Here is an 11,605-nt window from a genome sequence, read left to right as displayed (position 1 = left end):
AAACAAACACACTGATGGTTACCAGAGGGGAGGTGGGTGGGGAGACAGGGTAAACAGGTGATGGGATTAGGGCTGGCACTTGTTGTGATGAGCACCAGGTGCTGTATGGAAGTGCTGAGTCACTAGATTCTACACCTGAAACTAATATTACACTGTATTTTAACTACCTGGAATTTAAATAAAAACTTGGGGGGTGCCTGGGTGGCGCAGTCGGTTAAGCGTCCGACTTCGGCCAGGTCACGATCTCGCAGTCCGTGAGTTCGAGCCCCACGTCGGGCTCTGGGCTGATGGCTCAGAGCCTGGAGCCCGTCTCTGATTCTGTGTCTCCCTCTCTCTCTCTGCCCCTCCCCCGTTCATGCTCTGTCTCTCTCTGTCCCCAAAATAAATAAACGTTGAAAAAAAAAATTAAAAAACTTGGAAAGAAAAAAAAAGTTGGGGACCCAAGGGTTCATTTTAAGACTTGAACATTTATAAACTTTTAGTCCAAATTCATGGTTTCTTTGACAGTATACCTCTCTCCAAATTTTTGCTTTTTATATGATTCCAGTTAGCAATGAGCCAATAGTCACACCCACAATTTTAAAGAAATGGTCCCCACTTAACTGGAGTACCTTGAGCCCATCAGGCACTGATAGAAGACTGACACTTCAGCACCCATTTCCTAAGCCATTTTGTCTACCTGAACAGATTTACTGGGCATTAGTATTTCCAATTCCTGACAGACATTAATATTTAGGAAATAGGAATAAAGAATAACATTTCTGGGAATTCTCAGGAATCCCCAAATTATATGCAATCATCATTCTGTATTTTTCATAACACTATAATTAATATATTTTAAAATAGTTATCACCATAATAAATACTGCATCATTTTTCTGCTAAATGTTTGATATTTTCTGTTAAAAAGACATAAATATGTGATTTCTTAATATGAACCAATGTGCTGTGACAATATATTTCAATACCACTCTCTTTGCCTGACATAGACATTTGACAACAGAAAACATTAAATGAAGGAAATATTAGCATAGACGCCAAATTAAAATCATTTTAAACTGTAAGTACTACAAATACTTGTTATAAGTTTATCTTAAAATGAAACTTAAAAGCACACAATGCATTAATTGACCTGATAGTTTTTATCTTTATTTTGTTACAAACATTTCAGACATAGAAACTTATCTTTCATATTCACATTTCTATTAGTTGAATTGCTAAGAATTGTCCAAAAACATCTATAAGCTGGCATTTGGTTACATGTTGATTTATAAAAGTTCTTTTCCTTTTTAATGATGAAAATATTTTGTCGGCTTTCCCTCATTTTGGTCTTGCTGTTGAAATTGATACTGCTTTTTCTAATTTAGAGTTTAGATCAGTTTCTAACTTCATTTCATTATGTGCCAAAACATTTACTTCTTTCCTTTGCATTTCTAGTTAAAGTATTTGCAAAGAACAGCAGCCTTTGGCAAATAATCATACAAACTTAGAAATGCTGACAAGTTTATTTGGTAGTATTTGAATGTTACATTTGGATGTCCCATGAAGGGACAGGACACAGAATCACAGGTCAAAACTGACAATGTAAGGAATTAATTTGCTTCCATGTGTTATTTCTTAGAACACCAGTGATGGGATTTACATAAAGTATACTCTATATATATAATCCTATTCATATTTATTTTACTTATAAGAATGACTCACCGTTAGTAGCAGACAGGAACATAGACATACATTCATAACATGGCAATAGCTACAAGTAAGACTGAATGATCAGGTTGTGACAACTTCTCTTCCATGTCCTCCTGTTCTGATTCCTGGAAATGTTGAACTTATTCTTGGACTCTGTATCAGCATTCCCCATTCTTGCTTTTGTGCTTGACTTCAGTGGATTCCTTCAGTCCAATAATGGCTCTAAATTCATTACTAAGCTTTAATTCTTGTTTAGTTGCAATTCTTCTTCCTGTTTCACTAATTTCCTGAATGATGGGTCATGAGATTCAGAAAAATATATAAATTTCCCAAGAAATGCTGTGAAAGAATTCCTACATAGAAACACTATGGAGGCAGGATCTCCTTAACCAAATTAGACATTAAAAACAATTAGTATGATGGCCATATTTTTGAATTAATTTAGCTTTGTTACTTAAAGGCTTTCTTGTTCAACTGATTGGGGATGAGAAGTTCTGTCTTTCCCAGCTTTTCAAGTGCCTGGATTTCTGGACTTTTCTTATTTTGTTTCCAATGGACATCTTACCATTTCTCATCTGGGTTCATGTCTTTCTTAAAATGCAACTGTCAAATGCAACTAATAAACAAAATTGTTATCCAGACTCTTCCAATAGAGATAAAACTTCACTATATTATTTTTCTTCCAAGTATTGCAGGCAAGTTTACCAAACGTTTCACCACAGCAAATGTGGATCATCTCATGTAGCTTTACCACCTATCCGCTAAGCCAATGCAATATAGTTTAATTTAGTTCAATTTTGCTTCTTTTTATGGCAGCACTCCACTTTCAGGACTAATCCTGTATCAAATGAGGTATTCCCTAACTGTATTAACTTAAAACAAAAATGGTTATTTCTCCCTCACGCTATATGTCCATCGAAACAGGGAGGCTAGGTTTACAGTCCCTCAGGAACCCAGTCTGATGCAGCAATCATCATCACCATGTCAGAGAGAAAAGAAAGTTCTAAAGAGTCTCGTATCAACACTTAAATGATCCAAACTGAAATAGCTTTTCACTCACAACTCACTGGCTAGGTAACAGTCATATTACCACACACTGGAAATATTTGGTGAATAGCATAAATTAAAGTCACAATAGGTTAAAAAAGCTAAATTTGTTTGAAGAGTCAAAATAAAATCTAGATAAGTAAACTCTTAACTCTAGGAGTTCATACTGGAACAAGAAGCTTTCCACAAGCATCATGGGAAGATAATTAAAGTTAAGTATTGGTATTTGGCTACTTAAAAACTAAATATTCTTCAATCTAATATTGCACTTAGACTTCCTACAGGTAATAACAAATAAAGACCAAAATTTATGAAGTGAGAGCTTCCCTGTAGTGTTTATAATAGTGACAATAAAATAATTATAAAATTATTATATACTTACATAAAAATATAGAGCAGGTGCTAGCAAACGTTTTCTTAAAGTGCCAGATTTAAGCTTTGGGCCTGTGAGCCAAATGGTCTCTGTCCGGTACAGTTGTGCTATTGCAGTGCAAAAACTACAACAGACAATATATAAACAAATGATATGGGTATTTTCTAATACAATTTTGCTTATAAAAACAGGTGGCCAACTGTGGGTCACTGTCTGCTAGCCCCTGATACAGAACAATTAAAGTCATGTTTTTAAGGCAGTGGATGAAGACTTGAAATATTTAAAAAATTTAAAATTATAGTTTAAATTCTCCCAAATTCCCCACAAATGGCAAGTTATACTTTAAGATTTAAAGGGTTTTAGTCATTTTTAAAAAGAGGTTGGATTGGGTGAGTGATACAGTCAATTTTTCTGTTCTGTTTTTGGAAAAGCCAAATGACCCCAGATGTATCTGGGATATTTTCTAGAAACCAAAATCCAAGGTAACTTCTGTGATCAGCAGGTATTCAGGCCATTAACATCTATAGCTATGGCTTCATTTACAGCTTAGCTCAATAATCTTCATGGTGATACACTGTGTCATCAAAGAAGACTATACTATATGCTTAGTATATTCATTTAAATAATGAAACTGGTTTTATAATATTTTTAACATGCAATTTACATAACTGTAAAAGTGATTTCTCAGGATATCTCATTCCTCTACAAAGTTACATTTGTTGCTAAAGATGTGTTTAATTCCTTACAAGTATCTTTTAATTTATAGCTTTTGAGGTAAAAATTAAACACTGCCATAACTTTTAAAAATCTAATACTATTTTTTTGTCTACATGGATTTGCACATGTGTCTCATTTGAAAAAATAATTTAAAAATAACTTTCTCTCTTTTAATACTTAGAAATAGGTAAGTTAAATGTTTCATTTCTTAACTGAAAAAACAAGTCTTATTGTTAAGGTAATCTAGTAAAAATGAAATATTTGCACTTCTTCTGTAGTGTCTACATACATACAAAAGTACTATTTCATTGAAGTCAGTACAAGTGAGTGGTTTTGGAGTAATGATTTTGATGGAACAAAAATGATCATGTCAACCATGAAGTAAAAAATGACATTACAGAAGCCTACAAAAATTTAATGATGTTAAATTTATATAATTATAATATAAAGTATATCTTTAGTGGCTCAGTTGGTTAAGCATCCAACTTTGGCTCAGGTCATGATCTCATGGTTCGGGAGTTCGAGCCCTGCGTCAGACTCTGCGCTGACACCTCAGAGCTTGAAGCCTGCTTCAGATTCTGTTTCAGAATCAAGATCAAATTTCATTCAAATCTTAGCTTTTTAACCTTAGGCCAGTAATTGCCTAGATATTTGGTTTCCTCATCTTTTTACTTACAGCTAAAACAAAGTGACTTGTATATTATCAGTTCCTTTTTAAAATGTTTAGAATAGTTCTTAAAAAAATTCATGGATGAAAAAAATTCCAATTTCCTCCCTATTGGAGAGACACAAAGGGGAAGAAAGAATACAAATAAATATGGCATTCAGATTTTCAATGTAAATTAAAAGCATATCCACAAAATGAATATAATGCTTCTTAGTGTCACTGAACTGCACTTAAAATCAATCCTAAGTTTATTGTCAGGTAACAGGGAACTATTATACACTAAGGCACCTTGGTAGGTAGTTCCTAGGCAAACAGTCACTAGAGTGCATCACTGGCTTTCACTGTCAGATTAAGTCAGTCTAAGCACTCTAAAGCAGGCAAAGGCAAACCACAATCCATGGGCCAAACATTCTTGTTTTGTAAATAAAGTTTTATTGGAACACAAACAGGCTATTATTTACATTACATCTACAGCTGCTTTCAAGCTACAAGGAAGAGTTGAGAATAATTGTGACCGTATGGTCCACAATTATTTACTATCTGGCCCTACACAGAAGTTTGCTGTCCGCTGTTCTAAAACACTGCTACTCAAAGGCTAGGTCTGTGCACCTGAACTGTTTGTTCCTCAATGGAAATAAGGAGATGGTACGAGAACATAAACCAATTACGTTACCAAATACAATGCTTATTTCAACTACACTTTTGTTTTCATTGCAGGACTTTCCTTAGAGTTTGGTACAGTTTCCTCTTCTCCTAATGGATAGGCATAAACAGTTCACTGATTAGCTATGTTGAACACAACTACTCTAAAGGTATATAGCCACAGAAGAAGGAACTACCCAAAGCTCAAAGGGATAACAGTGTCATTAGAGACTTATCTTGGCACAGTGATCTAGGGTTTTGTACATTAGGTGATCTGCCAGCCGATTAATTGAATAAGATTCAGAAAATAGTCTTTACATAGACTTTCTTCTATTCCTTCACTTCTAAGGTTTAAATTACTCCAAAAATCTTGTCTGCTATAGTTTTATGTTTCAACAAGGTGAAGGGTAACAGCTAAAAAGTCCCTCTCTCCCTATCTTTTCTTGGTAGCAGGAAAGATGAAAATATGTGACCCCCTCAAAAAAAAAAACTTTTCAAGAAAATAAGTCAATAATATATTTTGCCTGTTTACTCTTTTTACTTTGCTGGGCAGATAGAAAACTAGAATAGTAAATTATATTTCTCTTGCAATAAAAGAATTTTTAAAGCAGATATATTCTCTGTAAATATTAACAGTATTTTCCCCTGTACTTTAAGTCCTAATTTAAAATAAATCATGCATCAATTAAAGAATACAGAATGAAATCCTACCACTAACTTCAACATGAAATTTCCTTGAACAAGTATACAATTTCTAAAGGCGCCAAAGGTAATCCAACTCAAGCAGGTTTCTGAAAAATAAAATTATTCAGGGACAGATTTTTATTGCAAATATTTACTCAAAAACTACTATATACAGCAGAATTTTAATAGCCATTTAAAACATTTAACATTCAATGAAACAAAATTTAAGAATTCAAAGCACATTTTAAGAAGTAAAAATGTAGCATTTTAAATAAAATTTTAAGTACTTTAAAGCAAACTACTTTATCCATATTATTTATTTCTATATGTACTATTTTCTAGATGATAAAAAACAACTGAAAAAATCTATTTAGCAGCCATTTTATGGATAAAATAGGATATGGATAAATTAGACTAAATGTCCCAAACCAATTTTTTACATCACTGCTTTAGGTCCCATTTGAAGTTTCTATTTTACAATTAAAGAAAAAGTCACTTAAACATGGCATGAGCCAGGACATGTTTTCCGTTTACTGCTTTACAATATCTACATTATACCATACTTTGGTTTGGTGTCCAGACCATTTTTTTGGGTCTATTTCTAAATATCATTAAAACAATATTAAAAGCATAATAGCTACAGGAGTTTCAACAGTGGGTTTCTATTTTCTACAACTAGCACATCAAGGGATTTCTGCACAGCTTAACACACTGACAAAAAGCACAAATATAAATTTACATATTAATAATGTCACTTTCACTGAAAGTTTAATTAAGGTAAGCTTACAGCCTTGCAGGCTCACACTTGTAGGGAGGTACACAGATTCAAATATTCTGTTTACATGCTTGTGACAGTCTGGAATGTTATATTAAATCCAAAATTAACTTTACGTTCATCCAAATTCTCATTAGATCAATTAACTTAGCACTCTAAGCATGCCCCTTTACCAGCATCATACTCGAAATGAAGCCTTCATTAACAATGCCTATCAGCCATTATTTTAAATCAATTACTCCCAAAAGGTATGTGGTTTCCAAATCTCTTCCTTTAAGTAACCTGAAAAGAATATATAGGTACTAAGAACTTTTAGCTTAGGACTGATGGAAGTTTCAAAAGCTTTATCATTATAATTAATATTCTAAAAATCAATTCATACTGGCCACCAACTTCTCTTCAAAAACTGTTAAATGAGACTTTTCCATTGCAAACTTAGCTTTCTTTAAAATCCATAATAGTTTTAAAGGCTTTTTGGAAATCCATACAAATCATGCTATTATGGGTGAAGTGATTTCTTTAATAACCTGGATTGAACATACAGGTAAAGTGTAGATGAATGACCTCCCTCACATTTTTCTATTTCTGAACTCTACAGAACAGCACCACTGAGTTCACCTGATAGCACTGTTCCAAATGTTATTACCATTGGTACACTAAACTTAGAATGACTAATAAATTTCAACTTCTTTCTTTTTCATCTGCCAGGTCTACTGTTGTCTCTGTTGTGCTAGGGCTATTTTCCCCAGGAACACTGCCAGTTTGATCAGATACTACGTCATCAGTCTTGGCTGAAGGATCACCACTACCTTTCTGAAGAATCTCTGTGGCTTCATACTCAAGTACCTCTGATGGAGTCAAAGGTTCTAAATGAATACTGCCTTGCTCACTAACATCAGAACTAATAGATTCAGGTTCATCTCTTATTCTCAAAAATTGATCAATGCTAACATCACCAGATGTTAACCGCAAATCCTTAACATTCTTTGAAGAAAACTTAGCTTCACTGGAGTTGGAATCTTCATTCTGATCACAAGAAATTATGTTTCCTGAACTTTGGCACATCTTCAACTCCATTTTCTGACAAACGTGCTCTATTTGTTTTTCCTTTTCTACTTTATCTGCATCAATATTTGAATCATGGCTGAAGATATTCTTTAAGCCAGTTTTCTGATCTTCAAGACAGGTATCATTTTCCTTATTTGACACTGTTATGCTTTCTTCATTTTTTGTTGCTAATGAGCCTTCAAATGAATTTGTAACACATTCATTTTTTTCTTCCTCTGAAGAAGCTTTATCTTGTTTACTGAAAAAATAAAGCCATTTATTATCTATTCCTTTATAACACATTGTATTTGAACACTATCAAAATAAAGACATGCTCTTAAAAAAAAAAAAAGATCAAAGCACATTTGCCAAAACAGAAAACAAACAAACAAAATAACCCAAATCCCCAGTCCTTGCCATGTACACTTTAGGAGGTGGCCAGTTTCTTAGGCATGAGACTGAGAAACTCCACAGTCACATCTTAAAAGGAGACCTGGGGAATCTATCAAAACTGGTTTTAGTCCTGATAATCATCACTTTCAACTGTTCACAATCTTGCCTATCTAGGTTAAAATTTAAGCATTCTTATTAATTTGTAACTTTAAAGAAGAAGTGAACATATTTGGGAAAAAACTATTTTTTTAATGTTTATTTTTGAGAGAGAGAGAGACAGAGACAGAGAAAGAGCATGAGTGGGGGAGGGGTAGAGAGAGAGGGAGACACAGAATCTGAAGCAGCTCTAGGCTCTGAGCTGTCAGCACAGAGCCCCAAGTTGGGCTTGAGCCCACAAGCCATGAGATCATGACCTGAGCAGAAGTCGGATGCTTAACCGACTGAGCCACCCAGGAGCACCGGAAAAAAACTACTTTTTAAATGATTTCTATATCCTCTTAATTAGGGTGTCTTTCCCTATGCAAAATTAAATAAGCATTCATAAATATTTCCCTAATATTTAATAGCTGAATTAAAAAAAACATAAACATATGCCTGAAAAAATATATGTAAATATATACAACATGCATACATAAATATGTTTGTTTGTATATATAAACGTTTATGTGTGTATAAGTGTGTGTGTTCACACTTACCCTGGCATGTTAACACAAACTATGTAGTGAATCATAAAATATTTGATTTCGGGAGTAGATTCCAGTGATTCATCCCAACAAGTGTATAACACCCAGTGCTCATCCCAGCAACTGTCCTTTATTATTTAATAGAGTAAATCACCTACATTCTACTACTTTTCTTCCTAAGTTTAATAGTTTAAAAATGGAAAAGATATTGGTACAAAGACACTCATAAAAACAATGTCTAAATAGTGAATACAGAAACAACCTAATACTAACAAAAGAACAATAATTTAAATAAACAATTATGGTAGTAAATAGAACACATGAATCTTCCTTTAAACATTGTTGGTTTCCAAACCAAATCCCATTAGGATTTTTAACTAACTACTCATTATTAAAACTATAAATTAATTTGGAAAATGGCCTATTATGCAGTAGTTGTTAATTAGTTATTTTCTATCACAGTAAGTTTGCATTTCTTCATTTAGATCCTGCACAGTTCTCATTTTTTGCTCCTCTTGTGAAGAATATTATATTTTATAATCATATTATTGGTATATTGAAAGATTCAGATTTTTATAACAAACTACCTTAATTTATACTCTCATTAATTTCATTCTTAGCTCATTTTCTTGGATCTTATAGGTCAATTATGCCATCTGCAAACAATTAGTTTATTTTCCTCATTTAAATTTATATAATTTTTATTTTTATTCAGATCTTATTGGACTAACTACAATTTATAGAAAACATTATAGAGAGGTGACTAGTCTGTTTTTTCTAACTCCTTTGTTGAAATTTTGTTAACCATTGCCCCTGTCCCCAAATTCTAGGTGAAGAAAGGGCTAAATAATTTTTCTAGCAAAGTCTAAGAAACACCTTCATAAGGCCTTATTCCATAATTTTCTTCTCAGGGGCAATAGATGAATCACTCTTATTTGGTTAACTAGCACCCTACACCTTACACTGTATAGCTGTATATAAAATACACAGCATAAACATAGCCATGGGGAAATTACTTAACTTGAAAGATAAAATAAAATTATCTTTATCTGGAATTAAGTTCTAATTTGAATGTTAGATTCTCTTTTGTTAAGAAAGCTTCTAAAATGTCTTGGGCTCTTTAGTGTTGATCAGAGAATTACATTTTTTAAAGCCAATTCCTGAAGTTTGAAACTTTTATGAGTTCCCACCAAAAGTTTTATAGCTTTTGAAAATACTTTAGGAAGAAAAGATTTTAAGATGATCTGTTTGCAAAAATTGTCCCCATCTGTCTTGTAACTTGTAGTATCTTATAACTGTTTTCATTTGATAGGAGCAATTAAAATCTGTTAACATTTTATTTACTAATAAGTACTTTTTAAAATTTAACAACTGTAAGGTGTTTAAAAGATGTTTAAAAGATGTCAAAACTTTAATGATTTTAAAACTAAGGATATACAGTATATTTTTGTTGTATTAAAATTTCAAAATTTTATTTTAATTAAAACTAAAATAACAGGGTACCTGGGTGGCTGAGTCATTGAAACGCCAGCTCTTGGTTTCGGCTTAGGTCACAATCTCATGGTTTCATGGGTTTGAGCTCCACAGAGGGCTCTCTACTGGCAGTGCGGAGCCTGCTTGGGATCCTGTCTCTCCCTCTCTCTCTGCCCCTCCCCCATTTGTGAGCTCTCCCTCACTCTCTTTCTCAAAATAAATAAATAAGCTTAAAAAAAAACTAAACAAAATAACTGAAATATCAATTAACTAAAATAATGCAGTTCAAGTATCAAGCTTTTTATATACTTGAATTTCAAGAGAGTCAGTTTCTCCTTATATTTACCTTTCAGAATTTGATGTTTCTGTTTCTCCTTCAGCCATATTAGTTCTTGTAATTTCCTGAAACGATTAAGAATGTTTCTTTTATATTCATAGTTAGGCTTAAATTAAACTACTTTAATGATACTAAACTTTCTGGATTAAAGGAACATAAATGTTCAACCTAACATACCAAAGAAATAGAAAAACAATTTCTTAATCTAAAGTATGTACTAGAATAATTCTCAAAAGCAGACTTTAAAAAATTAAAAAAAAAAAAACCTATCAGAATTTCAGTATACCAAGTTTCCAAATCAAGGTCATGAAGCAATTACCCAGTTATAACAATACCCGTTTTTCTTAGACTGTTTAAAATGTGGACTCTAGTTACAATCACTTGAATAGAAACACAACTTGAATTTGAAAACAAGTTGCATCCATAGTAATTTTATACAAATATATTAAATACAAACATTTATATAAAACATTTCTGAAATTATAATTTCATTTTGGAGTCATGTTAACCCTTCGTATAATATGAGATGATAGATTACATATTTTGCTTACTTGAAATGTTTTACAAGGAGAAAAGAATGCAATAAAATTTCAGTAAGCCAGAGACCAGACCAACAGTTCATAACAATTACTGATTATTGAGCACATACGATGCATGAGGTAGTATGTTAAGAGCTTTGCATTCATTATCTCATTTAATCTTCATGTTAGACATTCTCAATTCCATTTTTTATAATAAGAAATACGATTATGTAGGTTAAATAGAGAACCCTAGGCAATAACCACAATAAATGGTAAAGATTCAAATCTAGGTCTAGTTCTTAACTACTATAGTGATTGACTATTGAAATTGATAAGGGTGTATTAATCACATACATTTATTTTTTTTACTCTCCTAAAACCCTGCTAAATTGAGGCAAAGATATGAAATATTTTCATTCATAAAGACCACAAAAACACCAAACCATACTAATCGTCAATGAGATTTCAACAAATTTTTAGATGGATAGTGACTGTAAGAGTACAAGTTAACTTTGCAGCATGGAGGAAGTTACAACTAAATATCTGAGTAAATGA

General features: G+C 32.6%; 1 protein-coding gene across 5 annotated transcripts in view; it reads right to left on the bottom strand.

The window, feature by feature from the left end:
- Positions 1-1,123: 1,123 nt before the first annotated feature.
- The window catches only part of ZNF280D (zinc finger protein 280D), a 144,951-nt gene continuing 134,469 nt past the window's right edge, over positions 1,124-11,605 (bottom strand). For 3 of the 5 annotated variants that reach the window (XM_047862343.1, XM_047862340.1, XM_047862342.1), the window contains 2 exons: positions 10,539-10,594; positions 5,944-7,902 (listed from right to left, as the gene is read on the bottom strand). In XM_047862343.1, the coding sequence (XP_047718299.1) occupies positions 7,278-7,902; positions 10,539-10,594 (681 nt within the window). In that variant the 3' untranslated portion in view covers positions 5,944-7,277. The other 2 variants (XR_007152920.1, XR_007152921.1) reach the window with 2 other exon arrangements.

Source organism: Prionailurus viverrinus, chromosome B3, assembly GCF_022837055.1.
Source record: "Prionailurus viverrinus isolate Anna chromosome B3, UM_Priviv_1.0, whole genome shotgun sequence".
NCBI classification, from domain to species: Eukaryota; Metazoa; Chordata; class Mammalia; order Carnivora; family Felidae; genus Prionailurus; species Prionailurus viverrinus.
The sequence above is the reverse complement of the archived record's forward strand: the minus strand, read 5'-3'. Positions and strand labels throughout refer to the sequence as shown.